The sequence below is a fragment of the Microcaecilia unicolor genome, chromosome 6, assembly GCF_901765095.1.
Source record: "Microcaecilia unicolor chromosome 6, aMicUni1.1, whole genome shotgun sequence".
Taxonomy (NCBI): Eukaryota; Metazoa; Chordata; class Amphibia; order Gymnophiona; family Siphonopidae; genus Microcaecilia; species Microcaecilia unicolor.
This window is the reverse complement of record NC_044036.1, coordinates 81,674,765-81,700,087: the sequence shown is the minus strand read 5'-3', so window position 1 is coordinate 81,700,087 and position 25,323 is coordinate 81,674,765. Positions and strand designations below refer to the sequence as shown.

Below are 25,323 nucleotides of genomic sequence, written 5' to 3'. Positions count from 1 at the left end.
GACCGCCACGCAGGTGGAGTCCCCATCGACGTCGATGGAGGGAGCTTCATCACCGCCGGTGCGGGAGTCCACCACTCGACGCCGTCACCGAGGACTCGGTGCCTCGAAGACGAGCCAGGCCCGGTTGAGGTCTGAGCTACAGGAGCTTATGTCCGACACCGAGGAAGAGGCCTCTTGGGGGGAGGAGGAGGACCCCAGATATTTCTCCTCAGAGGAGTCTGTGGGCCTTCCCTCCGACCCCACTCCTTCACCAGAGAGGAAGCTCTCGCCACCTGAGAGCCTCTCTTTTGCCTCCTTCGTCAGGGATATGTCTATCTGCATTCCCTTCCCCGTGGTCTCTGTGGATGAGCCGAGGGCCGAGATGCTCGAGGTCCTCGACTATCCATCACCACCTAGAGAGTCCTCCACGGTACCGTTGCACAATGTCCTCAAAGAGACACTGCTTCGGAACTGGTTGAGACCGTTATCTAATCCCACCATCCCCAAGAAAGCGGAGTCCCAATACAGGATCCACTCTGACCCAGAGTTAATGCGGCTTCAATTGCCTCATGACTTGGCGGTCGTGGACTCTGCTCTCAAGAGGGCACGGAGTTCGAGGGATACCGCCTCGGCGCCCCCGGGGCAGGAGTCTCGCACTCTGGACTCGTTTGGGAGGAAGGCCTACCAATCCTCAATGCTCGTGACCCGCATCCAGTCCTACCAGCTCTACACGAGCATACACATGCGGAATAATGTGAAGCAACTGGCGCACCTGGTTGACAAGCTCCCCCCGGAGCAGTCTAGCCTTTTCAGGAGGTGGTCAGGCAGCTGAAGGCGTGCAGAAAGTTCCTGTCCAGGGGTATATATGACACCTGTGATGTGGCATCTCGTGCTGCGGCCCAAGGTATAGTGATGCGCAGGCTCTCATGGCTGCGTGCCTCTGACCTGGACAACCGCACCCAGCAGCGGCTGGCCGATGTCCCTTGCCGGGGGGATAATATTTTTGGTGAGAAGGTCGAGCAGTTGGTGGACCAACTACATCAGCGGGAAACCGCCCTCGACAAGCTCTCCCACCGGGCGCCTTCAGCATCCACCTCAGCAGGTGGACGTTTTTCCCGGGCCAGGCAGGCTGCGCCCTACGCCTACAACAAGCGGAGGTACACCCAGCCGGCCCGAAGGCCTCAGGCACAGGGACAGTCCCAGCGCGCTCGTTCTCGTCAACAGCGTGCGCCTAAGCAGCCCCCAGCGCCTCCACAGCAAAAACCGGGGACGGGTTTTTGACTGGATCCATGGGAACATAGCCGCCATCAAAGTGTCCGGGCGGACGATCTGCCAGTCGGGGGGAGGTTAAAACTTTTTCACCAAAGGTGGCCTCTAATAACCTCCGATCAGTGGGTTCTCCAAATAGTGCGGTGCGGATACGCCCTGAATTTGGCCTCCCCTCCACCAAATTGTCCTCCGGGAGCCCAATCCTTCAGCTCCCAGCACAAGAAGGTACTTGCAGAGGAACTCTCCGCCCTTCTCAGCGCCAATGCGGTCGAGCCCGTGCCACCCGGGCAGGAAGGGCAGGGATTCTATTCCAGGTACTTCCTTGTGGAAAAGAAAACAGGGGGGATGCGCCCCATCCTAGACCTGAGAGGCCTGAACAAATATCTGGTCAAAGAAAAGTTCAGGATGCTTTCCTTGGGCACCCTTCTGCCAATGATTCAGAAAAATGATTGGCTATGTTCCGTGGATTTAAAGGACGCATACACTCACATCCCGATACTGCCAGCTCACAGACAGTATCTCAGATTCCGCCTGGGGACACGGCACTTTCAGTATTGTGTGCTGCCCTTTGGGCCTCTGCCCCACGGGTGTTCACGAAGTATCTCGTGGTGGTCGCGGCATATCTACGCAAGCTGGGAGTGCACGTGTTCCCATATCTCGACGATTGGCTGGTCAAGAACACCTCGGAGGCAGGAGCTCTCCGATCCATGCAGTGCACTATTCACCTCCTGGAGCTGCTGGGGTTTGTGATAAATTACCCAAAGTCCCATCTCCAGCCAGTCCAATCTCTGGAATTCATAGGAGCTCTGCTGAATTCTCAGACGGCTCAGGCCTTCCTTCCCGAAGCGAGGGCCAACAACCTCCTGTCCCTCGCTTCCCAGACCAGAGCGTCTCAGCAGGTCACAGCTCGGAAGATGTTGAGACTCCTAGGTCATATGGCCTCTACAGTTCATGTGACTCCCATGGCTCGTCTTCACATGAGATCTGCTCAATGGACCCTAGCTTCCCAGTGGTGCCAGGCCACCGGGAATCTAGAAGATGTCATCCGCCTCTCCATCAGTTGCCGCACTTCACTGCACTGGTGGACCATTCGGACCAATTTGACCCTGGGCCGCCCATTCCAAATTCCACAGCCCACAAAAGTGCTAACGACGGATGCATCTCGCCTGGGGTGGGGAGCTCATGTCGATGGGCTTCACACCCAGGGACTGTGGTCCCTCCAGGAAAAAGATCTTCAGATCAACCTCCTGGAGCTCCGAGCGGTCTGGAACGCACTGAAGGCTTTCAGAGATCGGCTGTCCTGTCAAATTATCCAAATTCGGACAGACAATCAGGTTGCAATGTATTACATCAACAAGCAGGGGGGCACCGGATCTCGCCCCCTGTGCCAGGAAGCCGTCAGGATGTGGCGTTGGGCTTGCCAGTTTGGCATGCTTCTCCAAGCCACATACCTGGCAGGCATAAACAACAGTCTGGCCGACAGACTGAGCAGAGTCATGCAACCGCACGAGTGGTCACTCCATTCCAGAGTGGTACGCAAGATCTTCCGAGAGTGGGGCACTCCCTCGGTGGACCTTTTCGCCTCTCAGACCAACCACAAGCTGCCTCTGTTCTGTTCCAGACTCACGGCAGACTAGCGTCGGATGCCTTTCTCCTCCATTGGGGGACCGGCCTCCTGTATGCTTATCCTCACATACCTTTGGTGGGGAAGACCTTACTGAAGCTCAAGCAAGACCACGGCACCATGATTCTGATAGCGCCTTTTTGGCCCCGACAGATCTGGTTCCCTCTTCTTCTGGAGTTGTCCTCCAAAGAACCGTGGAGATTGGAGTGTTTTCCGACTCTCATTTAGCAGAACGACGGAGCGCTTCTGCACCCCAACCTTCAGTCTCTGGCTCTCACGGCCTGGATGTTGAGGGCGTAGACTTTGCTTCATTGGGTCTGTCTGAGGGTGTCTCCCGTGTCTTGCTTGCCTCTAGAAAGGATTCCACTAAAAAGAGTTACTTTTTCAAGTGGAGGAGGTTTGTCGTTTGGTGTGAGAGCAAGGCCCTAGAACCTCGTTCTTGTCCTGCACAGAACCTGCTTGAATACCTTCTGCACTTATCAGAGTCTGGCCTCAAGACCAATTCAGTAAGGAATCACCTTAGTGCGATTAGTGCTTACCATCTTCGTGTAGAGGGTAAAGCCATCTCTGGAGAGCCTTTAGTCGTTCGATTCATGAGAGGCTTGCTTTTGTCAAAGCCCCCTGTCAAGCCTCCTGCAGTGTCATGGGATCTCAACGTCGTCCTCACCCAGCTGATGAAACCTCCTTTTGAGCCACTGAATTCATACCATCTGAAGTACTTGACCTGGAAGGTCATTTTCTTGGTGGCAGTTACTTCAGCTCGTAGGGTCAGTGAGCTTCAAGCCCTGGTAGCTCATGCTCCGTACACTAAATTTCATCACAACAGAGTAGTGCTCCGCACTCACCCTAAGTTCCTGCCAAAGGTGGTGTCGGAGTTCCATCTTAACCAGTCAATTGTCTTGCCAACATTCTTTCCCAGACCGCATACCCACCCTGCTGAACGTCAGTTGCACACATTGGACTGCAAGCGAGCGTTGGCCTTCTATTTGGAGTGGACACAGCCCCACAGACAGTCCGCCCAGTTGTTTGTTTCTTTCGACCCCAATAGGAAAGGGGTCGCTGTTGGGAAACGCACCATCTCCAATTGGTTAGCAGATTGCATTTCCTTCACTTACGCCCAGGCTGGGCTGACTCTTGAGGGTCATGTCACGGCTCATAGTGTCAGAGCCATGGCAGCGTCGGTGGCTCACTTGAAGTCAGCCACTATTGAAGAGATTTGCAAGGCTGCGACGTGGTCTTCTGTCCACACATTCACATCACATTACTGCCTCCAGCAGGATACCCGACGCGACAGTCGGTTCGGGCAGTCGGTGCTGCAGAATCTGTTTGGGGTTTAAATCCAACTCCACCCTCCAGGACCCGAATTTATTCTGGTCAGGCTGCACTCTCAGTTAGTTGTTCTTCGTAGGTCAATTTCTGTTATACCCTCGCCGTTGCGAGGTTCAATTGACCTGGGTTCTTGTTTTGAGTGAGCCTGAGAGCTAGGGATACCCCAGTCGTGAGAACAAGCAGCCTGCTTGTCCTCGGAGAAAGCGAATGATACATACCTGTAGCAGGTGTTCTCCGAGGACAGCAGGCTGATTGTTCTCACCTACCCTCCCTCCTCCCCTTTGGAGTTGCGTTTTTACTCATTTTTGCTTGTCATTCAACTGAGCGGGACCGGTCGCGCACGGGCGGGAAGACGGCCGCGCATGCGCGGTGGGCGTACCCTGCGTGCGGGACCGCCCGCAAAGTTTTGTTCCGGTTGGTGGGGGCTGCCGTGGACGTCAACCCAGTCGTGAGAACAATCAGCCTGCTGTCCTCGGAGAACACCTGCTACAGGTATGTATCATTCGCTATCTGCACGCGGATGTACATGGCCTGCACAAGAAAATAGATGATATGGGTCAGCGACTTAATGATTTCGAGGAACGCGTCATCACACATGGCCAAGATGTGAAGGACTTGAATAAACGCTGTGACACCCATGATACAAACTACAGTCTGTACTGTACATCTGGAGCTAGAATTGTGTTCTATAGACTTTGAATCTCTGCATCGTGCTCTGGGGCTGCGAGCTGCTGATTGTCATTGAGATATTATAGCCTGTTTTCTACGGTTTCCTCAAAAGAAGCAAGTACTGCAACTGGCCTGGCAAGTAGGCCATATAATGCTAGATGGTGCCAAAGTTGAACTTTTCATTGATCGCTCAGTGATCACTTTGAGACGCAGAAGGGGATTTTGTGAGGTTACCTCTTGCCTTTTGTAGCACAAGATTCGTTATCGTTGGCATTATTCGTTTGGACTGTCCTTTACGGTCCATAATAAGTTGCATAAAGTAGTGCAGACAAAACAAGCACAACAGATCCTGCAAGGTGCCAATCTGTGAAAGGATGATTTGTCATGGGACAGACGGGAGTGCTCGAACCCTTGTGTGCCTAAGGGCCGAAGATGGCATTGAAGTGATCAAAAAGAGGTTACAGCGTAATTCAGATTGGTCATCGTCGTCCTGTGATGCTCCAGACTGACTGCTCCTGGGTGTCTTCAGTATTGTTTTCCATATTTGCATTGCTTGGCAGAGTGATTATCCACCAGGGGGGGAAGGCCTCAGTTGATGGGAATCAGTTCAATTATCCAGTAAAACCTGGAGAGATATTATTTCATAATGCCATTTTCCAGTTGATATTATTGGGAGGGAGGGGGATGATATGTTTTTATATCCTGTTATATAATGAATGATATACAACATGCTAATAGGATGATTTCAAGGAGGGGTGGAGGTCCCAGGATGGTGCGTTGCTTCTTCCTGGTCCTATTAGTTGGGGGAGGTCTGGAAGTTAGGGCTGTTATGAGGGTAGAACTGCTTTATAAGTCCTGGCTCCTGAATGAATTTTGTAGGATTCTGTATTAAGACTTGGATTGCAGAACAGTATATTAGTGGCTATAGCAACTGGATAGGGCTTAGGCATGAGGTCTCTCCCATTACAGAAAAAAGGGCCAAAGGCGGGGAGGCTGAACCAGAGGATAAGGTTTGAATCTGGGAAGAGGGTTTTACTCTCTCCACGAGTTCCCTCCAAAATCTGTCTCCTCCTCTAGTTATCACACTGTACTGTAGTAAAATTTACATTGGTTAAGACATAACTGCTTTTTTGGTAATGCTCTGGAGGATGCTGGAAAAGCATGCATGCAAACTTTAAGGGACTACATGTCACAAGATTAATGCTAAAGTGTATACAGGATTGAGTGAAATGTTTGGACAGCCTACCTTCTAAGGGACAACAGTATTAGACAGATGTAGTCCTATGGAGCAAGGCTGGTTGTGACTTTGGTATTAAATATATAAATGTTGAGAAAACCATTGATTTTAGGCCAAGATTTTGTTCATACTGTTGCAAATTAGTAAATTTGTTACTACTGTTGGTGATATAAAGGAATTTAAAATATATGAATTTCCAAGTACTGTGTATGTACATACCAGTTTCGTTTTTATGCACAAATGAAGTAATGTGCGTGAAGAAGTTTACTTCCAGTCATGGCCCTGCCCCCAGTTCCATTTCTTTTGTCTTCGAATTAAGCCCTGGTAAAAGGGCTTCACAGAGAGAGACAACTGAATATTTTGAGAGAAATTTGGAGAGTGAGATGGCAAGGCCTGTAGTCTGGTAGGGATACAAAGCTTTCATAAGAGGTCTACTACTGCAAAACACCAGCCATAAAGAGAGGTTGCAGATAAGTTAAATAGAGATAGGAAGTTGGAACTGGAGTGGGTGGACAAGTTAAGTAGCCTGCGCCATTCCAGGGAGCTAGTGAGGAGGATTATGCCTCTTAGGGGACAACTGACAGGCTTCCTGGGCGAAGAAAATACAAAATGACGTAGGGTGCGCCAAGTGTATTTTGAGGAAGGCAAGTGAATGATACATACCTGTAGCAGGTGTTCTCCGAGGACAGCAGGCCGATTGTTCTCACGACTGGGTGACGTCCGCGGCAGCCCCCACCAACCGGAAGAAGCTTAGCGGGCGGTCCGCACGCGGGGCACGCCCACCGCGCATGCGCGGCCGTCTTCCCGCTCGTGCGTGACCGTTCCCGCCAGTTGAATGACAAGCAAGAAACAACATGAAAACGCAACTCCAAAGGGGAGGAGGGAGGGTAGGTGAATACAATCAGCCTGCTGTCCTCGGAGAACACCTGCTACAGGTATGTATCATTCACTTTCTCCGAGGACAAGCAGGCTGCTTGTTCTCAAGACTGGGGTATCCCTAGCTCTCAGGCTCACTCAAAACAAGAACCCAGGTCAATTGAACCTCGCAACGGCGAGGGTATAACAGAAATTGACCTACGAAGAACAACTAACTGAGAGTGCAGCCTGACCAGAATAAATTCGGGTCCTGGAGGGTGGAGTTGGATTTACACCCCAAACAGATTCTGCAGCACCGACTGCCCAAACCGACTGTCGCGTCGGGTATCCTGCTGGAGGCAGTAATGTGATGTGAATGTGTGGACAGATGACCACGTCGCAGCTTTGCAAATTTCTTCAATAGTGGCTGACTTCAAGTGGGCCACTGACGCTGCCATGGCTCTAACACTATGAGCCGTGACATGACCTTCAAGAACCAGCCCAGCCTGGGCGTAAGTGAAGGAAATGCAATCTGCTAGCCAATTGGAGATGGTGCGTTTCCCGACAGCGACCCCTAGCCTGTTAGGGTCGAAAGAAACAAACAATTGGGCGGACTGTCTGTGGGGCTGTGTCCGCTCCAAGTAGAAGGCCAATGCTCTCTTGCAATCCAATGTGTGCAACTGACGTTCAGCAGGGCGGGTATGCGGCCTGGGGAAGAATGTTGGCAAGACAATTAACTGGTTAAGATGGAACTCCGACACCACCTTCGGCAGGAACTTTGGGTGGGTGCGGAGCACAACTCTGTTGTGATGAAATTTGGTATATGGAGCATGAGCTACTAGGGCTTGAAGCTCACTGACCCTACGAACTGAAGTAACTGCCACCAAGAAAATGACCTTCCAGGTCAAGTACTTCAGATGGCAGGTATTCAGTGGCTCAAAAGGAGGTCTCATCAGCTGGGTGAGGACGACGTTGAGATCCCATGACACTGCAGGAGGCTTGATAGGGGGCTTTGACAAAAGCAAGCCTCTCATGAATCGAACGACTAAAGGCTCTCCAGAGATGGCTTTACCTTCCACACGATAATGGTAAGCACTAATCGCACTAAGGTGATTCCTTACTGAGTTGGTCTTGAGGCCAGACTCCGATAAGTGCAGAAGGTATTCAAGCAGGTTCTGTGCAGGGCAAGAACGAGGTTCTAGGGCCTTGCTCTCACACCAAACGACAAACCTCCTCCACTTGAAAAAGTAACTCTTTTTAGTGGAATCCTTCCTAGAGGCAAGCAAGACACGGGAGACACCCTCAGACAGACCCAACGCAGTGAAGTCTACGCCCTCAACATCCAGGCCGTGAGAGCCAGGGACTGAAGGTTGGGGTGCAGCAACGCTCCGTCGTTCTGCGAGATGAGAGTCGGAAAACACTCCAATCTCCACGGTTCTTCTGAGGACAACTCCAGAAGAAGAGGGATCCAGATCTGACGGGGCCAAAAGGGCGCTATCAGAATCATGGTGCCATGGTCTTGCTTGAGCTTCAGTAAGGTCTTCCCCACCAAAGGTATGGGAGGATAAGCATACAGGAGGCCGGTCCCCCAATGGAGGAGAAAGGCATCCGACGCCAGTCTGCCGTGGGCCTGTAGTCTGGAACAGAACAGAGGCAGCTTGTGGTTCGTCTGAGAGGCGAAAAGGTCCACCGAGGGGGTGCCCCACTCTCGGAAGATCTTGCGTACCACTCTGGAATGAAGCGACCACTCGTGCGGTTGCATGACTCTGCTCAGTCTGTCGGCCAGACTGTTGTTTACGCCTGCCAGGTATGTGGCTTGGAGGAGCATGCCGAACTGGCAAGCCCACCGCCACATGCCGACGGCTTCCTGACACAAGGGGCGAGATCCGGTGCCCCCCTGCTTGTTGGTGTAATACATTGCAACCTGATTGTCTGTCCGAATTTGAATAATTTGGTAGGACAGCCGGTCTCTGAAAGCCTTCAGTGCGTTCCAGATCGCTCAGAGCTCCAGGAGGTTGATCTGCAGATTCTTTTCCTGGAGGGACCACAGACCCTGGGTGTGAAGCCCATCGACATGAGCTCCCCACCCCAGGCGAGATGCATCCGTCGTCAGCACTTTCGTGGGCTGCGGAATTTGGAATGGAGGTCCCAGGGTCAAATTGGTCCGGATGGTCCACCAGAGCAGTGAAGTGCGGGAACTGGTGGAGAGGCAGATGACATCTTCTAGATTCCCGGTGGCTTGAACCCACTGGGAAGCTAGGGTCCATTGAGCAGATCTCATGTGAAGACGAGCCATGGGAGTCACATGGACTGTAGAGGCCATATGACCCAGAAGTCTCAACATCTGCCGAGCTGTGACCTGCTGAGACGCTCTGGTCTGCGAAGCCAGGGACAAGAGGTTGTTGGCCCTCGCTTCGGGAAGGAAGGCCTGAGCCGTCTGGGTATTCAGCAGAGCTCCTATGAATTCCAGAGACTGGGTTGGCTGGAGATGGGACTTTGGGTAATTTATCACAAACCCCAGCAGCTCCAGGAGTTGAGTAGTGCACTGCATGGACCGGAGGGCTCCTGCCTCCGAGGTGTTCTTGACCAGCCAATCGTCGAGATATGGGAACACGTGCACTCCCAGCTTGCGTAGATACGCCGCCACCACCACGAGGCACTTTGTAAACACTCGTGGGGCAGAGGCGAGCCCAAAGGGCAGCACACAATACTGAAAGTGCCGTGCGCCCAGGCGGAATCTGAGATACTGTCTGTGAGCTGGCAGTATCGGGATGTGAGTGTATGCATCCTTTAAATCCAGGGAACATAGCCAATCGTTTTTCTGAATCATTGGCAGAAGGGTGCCCAAGGAAAGCATCCTGAACTTTTCTTTGACCAGGAATTTGTTCAGGCCTCTCAGGTCTAGGATGGGACGCATCCCCCCTGTTTTCTTTTCCACAAGGAAGTACCTGGAATAGAATCCCTGCCCTTCCTGCCCGGGTGGTACGGGCTCGACCGCATTGGCGCTGAGAAGGGCGGAGAGTTCCTCTGCAAGTACCTGCTTGTGATGGGAGCTGAAGGATTGAGCTCCCGGAGGACAATTTGGTGGCAGGGAGGCCAAATTCAGGGCGTATCCGCACCGCACTATTTGGAGAACCCACTGGTCGGAGGTTATGAGAGGCCACCTTTGGTGAAAAAATTTTAACCTCCCTCCGACCGGCAGATTGTCCGGTACGGACACTTTGAGGGCGGCTATGTTCCCGTGGATCCAGTCAAAAGCCCGTCCCCGGCTTTTGCTGTGGAGGCGCAGGGGGTTGCTTAGGCGCACGCTGTTGACGAGAACGAGCGTGCTGGGGTTGTCCCTGTGCCTGGCGAGGCCTTCGGGCCGGCTGGGTGTACCTACGCCTTGCAAAGGAATAGGGCGCAGCCTGCCGGGCCCGGGAAAAACGTCCACCTGCTGAGGTGGATGCTGAAGGCGCCCGGTGGGAGAGCTTGTCGAGGGCGGTTTCCCGCTGATGCAGTTGGTCCACCAGCTGCTCGACCTTCTCACCAAAAATGTTATCCCCCCGGCAAGGGACGTCGGCCAGTCTCTGCTGGGTGCGGTTGTCCAGGTCAGAGGCACGCAGCCATGAGAGCCTGAGCATCACTATACCTTGGGCCGCAGCACGAGATGCCACGTCACAGGTGTCATAGATACCCCTGGACAGGAACTTTCTGCACGCCTTCAGCTGCCTGACCACCTCCTGATAAGGCCTGGACTGCTCCGGCGGGAGCTTGTCGACCAGGTCCGCCAGTTGCTTCACATTGTTCCGCATGTGGATGCTCGTATAGAGCTGGTATGACTGGATGCGGGTCACGAGCATGGAGGATTGGTAGGCCTTCCTCCCAAACGAGTCCAGAGTGCGAGACTCCCGCCCCGGGGGCGCCGAGGCGGTATCCCTCGAACTCCGTGCCCTCTTGAGAGCAGAATCCACGACCGCCGAGTCATGGGGCAATTGTGGCCACATTAACTCTGGGTCCGAGTGGATCCTGTACTGGGACTCTGCTTTCTTGGGGATGGTGGGATTAGTTAATGGTCGCATCCAGTTCCGAAGCAGTGTCTCCTTGAGGACATTGTGCAGCAGTACCGTGGTGGACTCTCTAGGTGGTGATGGATAGTCGAGGACCTCGAGCATCTCAGCCCTCGGCTCATCCACAGAGACCACGGGAAAGGGAATGCAAATAGACATATCCCGCACAAAGGAGGCAAAAGAGAGACTCTCAGGGGGCGAGAGCTTTCTCTCTGGTGAAGGCGTGGGGTCCGAGGGGAGACCCGCAGACTCCTCTGAGGAGAAATATCTGGGGTCCTCCTCTTCCCCCCACGAGGCCTCTTCCTCGGTATCGGACATGAGCTCATGTAGCTGAGTCCGGAACCGGGCCCGGCTCGACGTCGAGGCACCAAGGCCTCGGTGTCGTCGAGCGGTGGACTCCCGCGCCGGCGGGGACGAAGCTCCCTCCATCGACGTCGACGGGGACTCCACCTGCGTGGCAGTCGAGACCGGCGCCGCAAGCGGCGGCGGCGTCAACAGCCTCGGCACCGGGCTAGAGCTCGCCGGCGCCACAGTCATCGGCGCCGAGGGCGCAAGCACCCCCGGCGCCGGCACAGCCTGGCGCATCAGCCCTTCCAGGATCCCCGGAAGGATGGCTCGGAGGCACTCGTCCAGGCCCGCTGTCGGGAAAGACGTGGGGGCTGGTAGAGGCATCGGTGCCGGAAGCTGCTCGGGTCCAGGAGACTGCACCGAAGTGCTGGGACCCTGACGTGGCGGTACCTCCACCACCGAGGGGGACCTCTCCTCTCGACGCGGACGCTTCGGCGTCGACTCCTCTCCGGTACCGAGAGCCGGATGCGTCGAGGGCGACCGGTGACGGTGCTTCTTTGCCTTCTTACGGTGCCCGTCACCAGTGCCGGGTGGTATGGAGGAAGAGGAGGTCGATCCCCCTCGGTCCCGGGTCAGACAGGGTTCGGTCCCGAGGGCCACGGGCTGAAGGAGTGACCGGGGCCGACTGCCCACGCGGTCTCTCACCTCTAGCCTCACCGGAGGACCTGCGGCCCGACGGGACCTGTTCTCCTGGGGTCGATGCCATTGATGCCAATTTTTCGGGCATCGATACCGGTACCGAAGGACCGGGTGTCGATACCGATGCCGTCGAAGTCGACGTCGAGGGGCCGGCGCAAGTTCCAAAAAGACGGTCCCGCAGAACTTGCCTCGCAACCTGAGTCCGTTTCCGGAGACCGAGACACAGGGAACACGACTTGATATTGTGCTCCGGCCCGAGGCACTGGAGGCACCAAGCGTGGGTGTCGGTCTGCGAGATCGGCCGGCCGCACCGATCACACTTCTTAAATCCACTCGGGACCTTCGAGGACATCGACGGAAAAATCGCGTCGGCGAAGTTAAAGTCGTCGATGGTGGCGGAAATCACACCTCGAAAAAATAAATCGATCGCGCGGCCACAAGGCCGCAACGCGACGCCCTCGCTAGAAACGAGGGAAAAAGGAGCGCGTGCTCTTTTTTTTTTTTTTTTAAAGAAAAGAAACTGGGGCACGCGGTAACCAAAAAACTAAACAAAACTAAACAAAATCGCGTAAACGCGACGGTCTTTCCGGGGCTGCGAAGGGAGAGCGGCGACGGCACGACTCTCCTCAGGCGCGGAAAAGAAAAGACTGGCGGGAACGGTCACGCACGAGCGGGAAGACGGCCGCGCATGCGCGGTGGGCGTGCCCCGCGTGCGGACCGCCCGCGAAGCTTCTTCCGGTTGGTGGGGGCTGCCGCGGACGTCACCCAGTCGTGAGAACAAGCAGCCTGCTTGTCCTCGGAGAATCAATTATGACAACAAAAAGGAAAAAATTAAATGGAATCCACTCAGTGGAAAGGAAGGCGAGCAGGAGTGCCTCAGGGGTTGGTGCTGGGGCAGATTCTGTTTAATATCTGCTCAAGGGTTAGAAGGAAAAGTTTGCATCATAAATCTTTTTATGTTCTTAGGAAATTAAGATCTATATGAGGGTTTGTTTGTTTTTAAAACTGGGATAGGTGTAGGATTCTGGTTCAAGCTCTTATTATCTTGATTTGATTACTGCAACCGTGTGTTGATCAAAACACTAATTATTGGCAATTATTACTACAGAATGATGTGTCAAAGCACAATACTCAAGCAATTTTTACTATGCTTTCCTGTCATAAACAAGCTAAAATCAATTAAACATTTTTCTGCCTTGTTACATTATCAGAAGGCCACAGATTGGAATTCTTTACCGCCACCATAGAGAACCTGCCGGCACTACTTAACATTTAGAAAAAATTGAAAGCTTTTCTATTTCGTGATATTGGTCTTGCATCTCAAGATTCTAATCAATAGGACTGATTTTGGCTATGTTTTGGGGTTAATTCTAGTTATTAATACTGTAATTCCTGGATGTCTGATCTGACTTCTACTATAATCCAACCTTGAACTGTAGAAGTAAAAATGGAATAGAAGTTCTGGTGTAACATAACATATCAGATAAGTAGGGATCTTATACCTTTTGTTGGCACATCACAGACAACCAAGTGACAATCTGGATTAAAGTTGATGTGCCCTTATTCAGAAAGACTCAAATGGATGTATAAATAGAATGGCACACCAAGATATTGATGTGGAGAAACTTCTGACTTTGATTGCATTTCTTGCATGTGGTGTGCATCAATATGGGCTCCCCAGCCCATGTTCAATGCATCTGAAGTTAGTACTAGCTGGTACTATAACGGAGCAAAGGGAACCCCTGCTGCAAGTTTAGTGTTAGATGTAGAATAATCCTGAGTTGATTCAAATGATGAATGATGGAAGAACGCGGATGGGAGCACTGGCTCAACTGGAAGTTCTACTGAGGCTACTTCATTTTCAGCTAGGTCAGAGGTACTATGTGGACAGTTGCAGCCATATGACCTAACACATACAAGTAGGCTCTGGCCCATGACCACCAGCACTAATTAAAAGATGTGAAATGAGGGCCTGTGTTCTGTCTCCTGGTAGAAAAGCTTTCACTTGAATTGCATCCAGGATAGCTTATATAAAAGAAATGGTATTTGTTGGATGTAAAATGAGATCTGAAATTAAATAATGAAGCCTAAACTTGAGGAGATATACAGTCATCCCTGAGAGCTAGGGCTAAAGTTTGGAAGAAGATAATTATTAAGATACTAGTAAAAAAGGCCCGTTTCTGAAACAAATGAAACAGGCACTAGCAAGGCTATTCCCCTCCATTCACCCAGGCGGAGCAACCCTCCTGTCCCCTCCATCCACCCATGTCCAGCAACCCTCCTGTGCCCTGCATGCACCAATATCCAGCAACTGTGCTGTCCCCTGGCTTCCCCTCCATCCAGGCCTGTGCAGCGTCCTCTGCGTTGCCCTCCGCTCCAGTTCCACGCCCCCTCCCCCTGTCGATGTGCACACGCCGTCTGTCCCCCCCCCCCCCCCCCCCGTGCAGCAAGTGTCGCATCGCGTTCCCTCTCCTCCTGTCCCACGCCCCCTCCCCCCGTCGATGTGCACACCCCATCTGTCCCTCCGTGCCTCCCCCTTTGAGTTGCACGCCCCCTCCTTCCCCCATCGAGTTCCGTTGGATGTTCTTCCCTTCCAGTGTATCCGTCAAGGGCAGGGCTCCCTACATGGAAAGCAGAGCGCCTGTCACCTGTGTGAAAGCGGTGCAGGCAGAAGAAAGCTTGCCTTGGATCTCCTTCCCTCCGTGTCCCGCCGTCGTCTGACGTCACGTAACGTGACGGCAGCGAGGGCGGGACATAGGGAGGGAAGGCAATTGGAAGGGAAGCGATTTTGTTTCTGCAGCACTTTGATACAGGTGACAGGCGCTGTGCTTTGGATACAGGCAGGCTGGTGAATTGACGGAGGGGGGGGGGTGCATGGGGGTGGGTGGGTGTATGGGTCGAGCGGCAAGCAGGAGGAGGCGGAACGGTGACGTTTGCGTCGGGGGATGTGGGGGTTTTGGTGCGGTATGGGGGGGGGGTGGAGCGTCGGAGGGCGGTGGAACTGACGATTCGCTGAGTGTCATAGCCCCTCCCTCAACGTCATCACGTTGTGATGCGAGGGCAGGGCAGACACTCATGGGAAAAAATTCCGATCTCTGCCACCTCAAAAATGGAAGTGGCAGCTTCATTTAGAACGTTGGGGTTGCGAATTATGTGCAGAAGGGGCATGGCTGAGGGCGGGTCTATGAGTGAGAGTGAGTGGTGTGAGAGTGAGTGGTGCAAGTGAGTGTTGCTGACAGCCCAGTGTTTCTCTTGCCACAGAGTGAGCTTCAGAATGTTTGAGGTGAGACTTATTTATATAGATAGGAAAACTATATAATCTTGCTTGTGGAAGTAGGCAGCTACCAAAATTAGGCATATCATGAACACTCTGGAAGCTGATGACAGGCCAAAGGGAAGGACCTTATACTTAAAATGGCCCAGTTGAAGGATGAATCTTAGGTACTTTGGTGGTTACGATGGATTGGTATATGTGGATATACACTCTTAAGATCCAGTCCCACTTCTTGAAGAACAGAAGAATAGAGAGCTTAAATCATTTCCTGCTGCTTTAGTGGGGAAATTCAGCGATGCTTAACCGGAGAGTGCTGCTGAATATCCCCACAGACCACCTGACAAAAAAGCGAGCAGCTCAGGAGCGGCATTGTGGAGGAGCCAGGGGATTATACAGGAGCCAAAAATATATAGGTGCCGGCACTCATTCTTACCCCTGTAGGTTCCTCAACCAAAAATGGCTGTCCTGGTGGCCACTGAGATTAGAAGCAGCATAAACAGGAGCAATCTCCAATTGCTCCTGCCTATGCTGCTTGCAAATGGCAGTCTCATGAGGTTGCTGTGGGAGGTCCCAGCACCATTTTGGCTGAGAAACCCATGGAGGCAAGAGCAACTGGGGATCACTGTTGCCTAGAAGACACCACTACAGCACCTATTTAAAGGTAGGCCTGTGGAGGACCTTTTGGTGGTGGGAGGGTAGAGAGGCTGCGGTTGGCTGACTGGCGCAGGAGGGCCCAGTGAAGCACAGTTTTTGGTTCTGGCCGAAACTGAGTGGCAAACTTCGGCTGCCAATTCGGCTAGCCTCTAATGGCAATACCACTCATGTGCGTAACTCAGTTCTGCTTGTTGATAGAAAACGAACTAATCACATCTGTACTATATTGCACATTAGATACTCTTTAAAACAATACAAAAACAAAAAAACAAACAAACAGTAAATAATGAAAGAAATGGCACAGAAAAACCATGAGCTTTCTAGGACTTAAATGCCCTCATACAATCTAAATATAGTTTTCTATCATCTTTTTTATCCTCATTAAAAATTTTTGCACAGAAGTACCTGTTGTGAATGGTGCAGATTATCCTTATCCTCTGAATTTGTCTCAGTTATTGGTAGTTCATCCAATTCTACATGGAATATGTAAAATATAAATCCATAGAGTGCTGGGCCCAAACCGTTACATAGGCCTCGAATTCCAGTTATCATTCCTTGAACAACACCTATAAAACATGCTTAAACACGTTAGCTGACTTCTGTAGAAAAACTGATAGTGTGCATTAAAAGCTAGTCTAATGCATACACACTTGTCTATCGGCACAGGACACTTGTGTTCATATCTTAACCACACTACCCCTGCATAAGACAAAGATACTTAACTGTAGCTAGTGTTCTCTGAGGACATCAAGCAGACTATTCTCACAGATGGGTGATGTCATCCCGATGGAGTCCGGTGCAGATGCTGACTAGCTTAAAATGTAAAGCTTTCTAGTACTGTCCCACCACGCATGCGCTGGTGCCTTAATGCCCGATGTGCGAGCGCAGGTCCTCCAGTCAGGTATAAAAAGCAAAAATCTGACTACAAACAACTCCAAGGGGAGGTGAGAGGATATGTGAGAATAGTTAGCCTGCCGTCCTCAGAGAACACCAGCTACAGGTAAGTATCTTTGTTTTCTTCGAGGACAAGCAGGCCTTCCTATTCTCACAGATGGGAATCCCTAGCTACCAAGCTCACCGAAATCAAGAAAGCTAGGATAATCGAGTCTCAAAACATCGAGACTGAACTTCAATTAACCTGAAACTATATACATATTAGCTGTGGAGGTGCAGCCTGGAACAGAACAAAACAGGGCCTAGAAGGGAGAAGTTGGATTCTAGACACAGAGCAAATTCTGCAGAACTGCCTGTCCGAACCAACTGTCGAGTCGGGTGTCCTGATCCAAACAGAAGCAGCATGTGAATGTGTGGACGAAAGACCACGTTGCAGCCTTGAAAATCTATGGCGGTAGATCTCAAGTGAGCTACCGACACCACCATGGCTCTGACATTATGAGCTGTGACATGGCCCACTACAGTCAGCCCAACCTGGGCATAAGCAAAGGAGATACAATCTGCTATCCAATTTGAAAGTGTGTGTTTGCCGATGGTCACCCTCAACCTGTTGGGGTCAAAAGAAATGAAAAACTGGGTGGACTGTCTATGGGCTTTAGGCCACTCCAGATAGAAGGCTAAGGCTCACTTGCCAGTCTAAGGTATGCAGTACACTTTTGCCAGGATGGGCAGAAGGTCTCGGGAAAAATGTTGGAAGAACAACTGAATGGTTAAGATGGAACTCCGACACTACCTTAAGAAGAAATTTAGGGTGTGTGCGGAGGATTACTCTGCTGTGATGGAACTTAATATAAGGTGGGTGAGCTACCAGGGCTTGGAGCTCATCTACTCTGCGACTGCCACTGGAAACACAACTTTCCAGGTCAAAAACTTCAGATGGTAGGAATCCAGCAGCTCAAAGGGAGCTTTCATCAGCTGGGTGAGGACTATGTTGAGATCCCATGACAAAACTGGAGGTTTGATAGGGGGCTTTGTCAACAGCAAACCTCTCAAAGCGACAACTAAAGTCTGTACAGAGATGGACTCACCTCCTATACGATAAGCACCAATTGTACTAAGGAAAACCCTTATGGAGTTGGTTTTCAAACCATACTGAGAGGTGAAGGAGGTATTCAAGCAGTTGTTGTGCAGGACAAGAAAAGGGGTCTAAGGCTTTGCCCTTGTACCAGATGGCAAATCTTATTAATTTAAAAGAATAACATCTGTTAGTGGAATCTTTCCTGAAAGCCAGCAAGTTACGGGAGACATCCTCAGGCAATCTGTGGGATCCAAGTTCTACACTCTCAACATCCAAGCTGTGAGGGCCAGACATTGGAGGTTGGGATGCAGAAGGGATCCCTTGTTCTGCGTGATGAGGGTCAGAAAACAGTCCAATCTCCACAGATCTTCGGAAGACAATTTCAGAAGAAGAGGGAACCAAATCTTCTGCGGCCAATAAGAAGCAATCAGAATCATGGTGCCCTGGACTAGTTTGAGTTTCAGCAAAGTCTTTCCTATGTGAGGTATAGGAGGATACGCATACAGACGACCCTGTCCCCAATGTAGGAGAAAAGCATCTGACGCTAGTTTGCCGTGTGATCCTAGCCTGAAGCAGAACTGAGGGCCCTTGTTGTTGAGATGTGGCAAAAAGATCCACCACTGAGGGGGTGCCCCACTCTCGGAAGATCTCCCAGGCTACGCCCATGTTGAAAGACCACTTGTGTGGTTGCAATATCCTGCTCAGTCTGTCTGCCAGGCAGTTCTTGCCGGGAAGGTAAGTGGCACGGAGGTTCATCCCGTGAAGGAGTGCCCATTACTATATACCCACCGCTTCCTGAGACAAGGGGTAGGATCCTGTACCCCCCTGCTTGTAGACATAGAACATTGCAACCTGGTTGTCTGAACAATGTGGTTCTGAAGTCTCTCTCTGAAAGGCTTTACAGTGTTCCAAATGGCCCGGAGCTCGAGGAGACTGATGTGAAATTGAACCTCCTGAGCAGGCCACTGACCTTGATTGTGTAGTCCATCTACATGAGTTCCCCAGCCCAGGTTGGACACATCTGTTGTCAACACCTTTTGAGGAGGTGGAATTTGATATGGAAGTCCCAGAGTCAAGTTGGACCAGACTATCCACCAGAGAAGAGTGTGAGCCAGCTCTGGTGGAATGCGGATGACAAATATTAGGTTCACCGTTGCCCAAGACCACTGGGAAGCTAAGGTCCACTGGGCCGCTCTCAAATGGAGCCGTACCATGGGTATGACATGCACTGTGGAAGTCATGTGGCCCATTAATCTCAACATTTGCAGAGTTTAAACCTGCTGGCTGCTGTGTAACTGTGAGGCAAGCGTCAAAGTATTCACTCTTGCATGAGGAAGGCAGGCCTGCGCCGCATCTAGCAGGGCTATGTACTCCAATTGGTGAACTGGCTGAAGATGGGACATGGGATAATTTATGAAAAACCCCAATCAACACCTGAATAGTCATCCGCATTGACTTTTTTACCCCTCTCCTGAGATGTGTTCTTGACCAGCCAATTGGCCAGGTAGGGAAATACATACATTGCGACTACCACCAGGCACTTGGTGAAAACTCTGGAGGCAGACACTAGGCCAAATGGCACAACACTATACTGGTAGCGGCATTTCCCCACTCGAAATCTGATATAACCTCCTGTGACTGGGAAGTATCGAAATGTGGGTAGAGGCATCCTTCAAATCCAGAGAGCATAGCCAATCATTTTCCCGGATGAGAGGGAGTAGGGTGCCCAGGGAAATCATCCTGAACTTTTCCTTTACCAAAAATGTGTTCAGGGCCCTTAGGTCTAGGACAGGCCAAAATCCCCCATTTTCTTGGTCACAAGAAAATAACTGGAATAAAATCCCCCTCCCCTTCCCCTGTTGGCACAGCTTTGACATCTCAGGCCTGCAGAAGGGCAGAGATTTCCTCTACAAGTACTTGGTTGTGTTGAGAGCCGATGTAAGACGCTCTCAGTGGGCAATTTGGAGGTCACTGATGCCAATTTAGGGCATACCTGCGATCGACTATTTGAAGCACCCCACTGGTAGGAGGTTACAAGGGGGCCATCTGTGTTGGTAAAAATTGAGCCTTCCTCTGACTTGTAAGCCATCTGGAATGGATACTTTTTGAATGGCTGTGCTCTGCTGGAGCCAGTCAAATGCCCGTGCCCTGCTTTGACTGGGGAGCTGGCCGAGACTTCTGGGGACAGGGCTGATGAGGCCTAGGATGTTGGCCCTAAGTCGCCTAAGTGTACCGAGCAGAAGGCTGTTACCTACGCCTTTAACAGTAGTAGGGCTGGTGCCACTGCTCAGTCAAAAATCTTCTTGAAGATCTAGATGGAAGCTGCCGAGAAAGAGTGTGGACGGTGTCAGTGTGCTTCTTAATGAGATCAGCGAACTCTTCTACTTTCTCTCCAAACAAATTGTTCCCTCAGCTCAGGATGACACATCCGCTAACCTCTCTTGAGCTGCCTGCTCCAGGCCAGCGACACGCAGCCAGGAGGAGTCTGTGCATCCCCACACACCCATACCAGAGACTCTGGACACAACATTAAACGAGTCCTATGCACCCCTGGCCAAATAATGTTGACATTCCATCTGCATATTGGCTAACTGGCAAAGCTCAGCAGCCTGCTCCGAAGAGAGAGTGCACTGTTCACCAAAGACTCCAAGGAAAGGCTCATGTAGAGCTGGTAGGACTGATTGCGAGCAACGAGGCCTGAAAGGTTTTCCTCCCAAATGAATATAAAGTTTTGGCCTCTCGCCCCAGGAGTGCCGAGGTATGACACAGAGTATTCTTGGCTTGCTTGAAAGCAGATTCGACCACCAGAGAGTCGTGAGGCAGCTGGGCCCTCTCAAATCCAGGAGCCTTCTAGACACAATACTGCATATCCACCTTCTTAAGGGTAACCTACACAGAGATTCCCAGTGGTTCATCAATTACCTCTTCATTAGAAGGAGACTTATAGCCCAGAACATAACATCTCTGCTCTAGGATCCTCCTCCGTCTCCAACTTAAATGGGATGGTCATAGCCATCTCCTGGACAAAACCAGTAAAATACAGCACTTCTGTAGTAGATTCTCGTCTCTCTCGAGGAGGTGAAAGATCAGATGGGCTACCATATAACTTCTCTGATGAGAAGTAATGTGGATCTTCATCTGATTCCCAAGAGCGGTCCCACTTCAATTCTTTCTCATATGGAGGATCAGGAGACCATCTGAACCAGCCTCAATCTAGTGGAATGGCGTCCACGTTCTGAACAGCATCAAAGTGCAGTCCGCCTCTCAGACTCTGGGGAAGCTTCCTCCCCCAACGTAAGGGGAGTAATTGCATGCTCAGGCCTCGACTCCAACACCCTGCAAGGTGCTGGCATCAATGATCTGGGTACCGATAGAGCCTCAGAGAGGGCCTGGGGCTGTTCTGCTGAGGGCACAAGCACCCTCGATAACAAAGCGAGAGCTCCCTGCAGCAACTGTGCCAGCTCCTCTTGAAGCGTGCTCCGAAACCGCTCGAGGGCTGGCATCAGCAAAGGCATGGGAGTCAGAACAGAGGCAGCCTATTAAGTCATCTGTGCCGAACCAGTGGCGGGGACCTGGCCACTAGATGACTGGCGCACCGGCACCACTTCTACAGAGGGGGAGCTCCTCTTGATGCCAGCGCTTCTTGGGTATCGGACAGTCTGATGCCCTGGTGCTCCCAGCACCATGCGTCGAAGAGGACCACCAATGCTTATGCTTCTTGGGCTTCCCCCAATGCATAGCAACTCGATCCCCTGGTGCAGAGGAGGATGCTGCCAAATCAGAGTGTCACCTCAGTGTCGAATCCGAGCGTCACCTCGGTGATGGACCTGATGTTGACCAGTCCTTGGGCTCATTAGCAATGCCCAGTATCGAGGCTAGTACGCTCCCAGTGGATGCCGATGTCGGAGCAGCCATGGAGGTCAATGCCGCCAGTGCTGAAGACGATGGTCCAGCCTTCAAAGAGCCAAAAAGATGCTCCATCTGAGCCAGTTGCACTCTGTGTTCTCACCTGCATATGCAAACAGAGGGGGTCATAAGTTGGCCCAAGGCACCCAGTGCACCAATTGTGTGGTTCTGTGACAGAAATCACACGTCACCACTTAGCGCACCGCTTGAAGCCACTGGAAGTCTTCCAGGTCATCGAAAAAAGAATCTTGGCTAAATTAAAACTCTTTAATCTTGAACTTGTTAAAAAAAAAAAAAAAGGGTAGCATTCAAATTGACATCAGGCTGCAGCCTAATCGCGTCACTCACAGAAAGAAAAATGAAACCAAAAATTGCAGAAATGGGCCAAAGAAATCCACAAAAATTACCCACATGCGAAGGAACTCACGAAAATGAAAGCACAGCATGAAGAGAGAACAGCAGAAACGCATCCTCTCAGCTCCGTGGAAAAATGAAGACTGGAGGACCCGCACACTCACATCAAGTGGGAAGACACCAGCGAATGCGCAGTGGGATGCTGCTAGAAAAGTTCTACATTTTAATCTAGTCAGCATCCGCACCGGGCTCCATCGAGATGATGTCACCCATCTGTGAGAATAGGAAGGCCTGCTTGTCCACGGTGAAGTCATCAGTTTCTCTATAGCTTCCTGAATTTTTCCTTCCACAGTTCATACACAAAGCCTAATTTCAATCTTTATGCATGCTCTGATTTTATTTCTAACTCCCTTTGAACTGTGAATAAGTTATTATAAACCTCTAAGACTGACTTGGTATACCGTGTTAACAGTAGGAATGCACAAAAATTCTCTTTGCAAATGTAACCCTCTACTTGGCATAAAAATGCCAGTCAAGATGGTGTACAAACACGTTATACACAAAAAACTAAAGTTTCAAAATTTTTTTTTTTTTGGGGGGGGGGGGGTGCTATCCCACCCTTTGAGGTACATCATCTAGGTGGCTGTCTAAAATTGTAAAGAAAAAGGGAGGAAGGGAGGACAAGACATGACAAGAGGGGTAGTGTGGGCTGAACTACAATTTTGATAGGCCAGCAAGGTGCAGTACAAAAGAAGGAGGGCAAAGTCATTCAGGCCCACTTCAGAAAGGGTAAGGCATTCAGGTGAAGGCATCCATGAATAGGAAGGTTTTGATCTCCTAATCAATATAAATAAAATCAAGGGAAAAAAGGGCTTTCCTAACTGCAATAGTGAGAATTCCCCCTTCACTACATCAGGCAGTCTATTCCATTCTATTACTGCCCTCACCCAAAATGTCTTTCCTCCACTGCTCTATCACATCTGTATCCGATACACATTTTGCTTATGGAAGTTGAGCCATTTAAATGTACTGTTTATTGAGTTAAGAGCATCAGTAATAACAAATATACAAATCTCTTATTTTCAAAGAGATAGTTATCATTTTAACTCCCCTGCCACTGCTCAATCAAACATGAAATTCCACTGGCAAAGACTTTCCAAGTTGCAACCTGTTCACCAATTTGCTAAATATTATAGGAGTTAAAGACCCAATAAAAATAGTTCCCATATTCTCAAAAATGTGTTTTTAACCACCACTACAACACAGTCTTTCCTTCTCACCAAATTATCCCCCATTTACTAAGTCGTGTTAGTGGCTGCTGCATGGCAGTGTTGACACAACCCATTCAAAGTGAATGGGTTGTGTCAGCATTAGCGCATCGCGGACACTAAAGCGGCTTAGTAAACAGGGAAGTATGCATTTTTGTTCTCCAAGTTGTTGGGGCTGGAGGAGGAATTTGTCACTCCAATAAAGTAATATACATTGTCTTGAAATTAAGCAAGCACTCCTTATAAACAGTAAATACTGGAATTGGTTATCCATAATATCCAAAGACAAGAATTTTCTCATTTCTATATTTTCTCCTACCAAATTAGGCATGTGCTGGTATACTTCCAAAATTTTTAAATATACGGGTATGCCCAAACAAATGGATGTATGGTCCTATCAAATCCATACATTTCATACAGGATTCAGAATTAGGCACTTTTGGTCTACAGACCCAATCAGGATGCTTGTATCATCTATGCAAGAGTTTATACTGAAATCCTCACAGCACAGCACTCTTGGCTAAAGTCCTGACATTTAAATGAAACTAGGCAGCAAAACAAGACATTGATAAGAGATTGCATAATTAAATTTGCAACAAATAAGTGAATGCCAGGAAAAGCTGAAAAGAAACCTCTCTGATTCTTGCTTTCACAACTGTTTGAAACCTGAAAAAATATAGTTTATATTTACAGAATAACTTTTGTAAAGAAAAAAAGAGAACAGAATGCTAAGGTTGTGCTACACTGAGCCAATTTCTCTTAGGTGATTTAAGAACGGCAAATATTTCTCAAAAATAAATCCATTTACAATTTTAAATACCAACCTTGACATTAAAATGTTTTTTTTCCCCTTAGGAAAGCCTAATGTACATGTCTGGGAAAAAAAATCTATAAACATGCAAGTGCATTTTTATACAGGAAGGGACAGCTGCCTTTTTCTTTTGGACTTCTACCATGATCAGAAGCTGCTCCCACTACAGACTCTGGTGATGTTAAATGGATGCACTGGAGCACAGCAATATCTTATCTTTCACTATTATTAAACTGACAAAGTTCAACAGGGAAAGAGGAGACAGGATTTTGGCACCTATAATTTTACATTTTGTTTATATAAAGTGAGTGAATCCTGAGACTGTTTTAATGGTAAATGCAGTAGTAAAATGTAAATGGTAAATGTGTTCCCATAATGTCACCATCACAGTTAATATGAAGAACCAGTTAACTCTTCTTGCCTGTCTTTTGAGTATCCCACAGAAAGTTTTTGTGTGTTTACCTTGCTGATCAGCATCAGCAGTTCTTGAAACCAAAGCGCTCACTGCTGGGAAGGTAATACTAGACATTGCGGCCACAGCGCCTGCTGCCCACATCATCCTAGAAGGCACAGACAAAAAACTCACTGAAGAGAAATCTGATAATAAAAAAAACTGTATTTTGATACTGTATAGTGCTTTTTATAAAAGACTATTTTATAGCTATATTCTGATAAGATGGTTTGGTTGAACTTCTGAATGCTTCTTTGAAGGAGGGCTATCTTCCTGTGCATTTGAGGTGATCCTAACAACAAATTAAGCAAACTATGCAAGCATGTAACCTCCCTAGAACTGGGTATCTTGTATCAATGACATTTGAACAAAAGCAATCCATAAACAGACCCAAGTTGATCAGGACAATCAAGATGTAGTCTGCTACAGAGGCTAAAGTTTACCATACAGCTGATTTAGGAAATGCTTTACACAAGACAATCTTTGAGGGAAAATTTTAATTAAATGAGTTCTACATACCATGGCTCAGAGCCAAATCCATACCAGGCAAGTTGCAATATTTGAAATCCCAGACCCAACAGTATAGTATTTTTGTTTCCAATGGATCTCATAAGTAAGCTCAAAACTATGGTCTG

At 49.9% G+C, this 25,323-nt stretch overlaps 1 protein-coding gene across 2 annotated transcripts in view; it reads right to left on the bottom strand.

Moving 5' to 3' along the window:
• Positions 1-25,323, bottom strand: part of MFSD14A (major facilitator superfamily domain containing 14A) — a 108,878-nt gene that overhangs the window by 6,561 nt on the left and 76,994 nt on the right. For both annotated transcript variants that reach the window (XM_030205797.1, XM_030205799.1), the window contains 3 exons: positions 25,208-25,320; positions 24,700-24,797; positions 16,332-16,492 (listed from right to left, as the gene is read on the bottom strand). In XM_030205797.1, the coding sequence (XP_030061657.1) occupies positions 16,332-16,492; positions 24,700-24,797; positions 25,208-25,320 (372 nt within the window). The remainder of the gene's footprint in view (positions 1-16,331; positions 16,493-24,699; positions 24,798-25,207; positions 25,321-25,323) is intronic.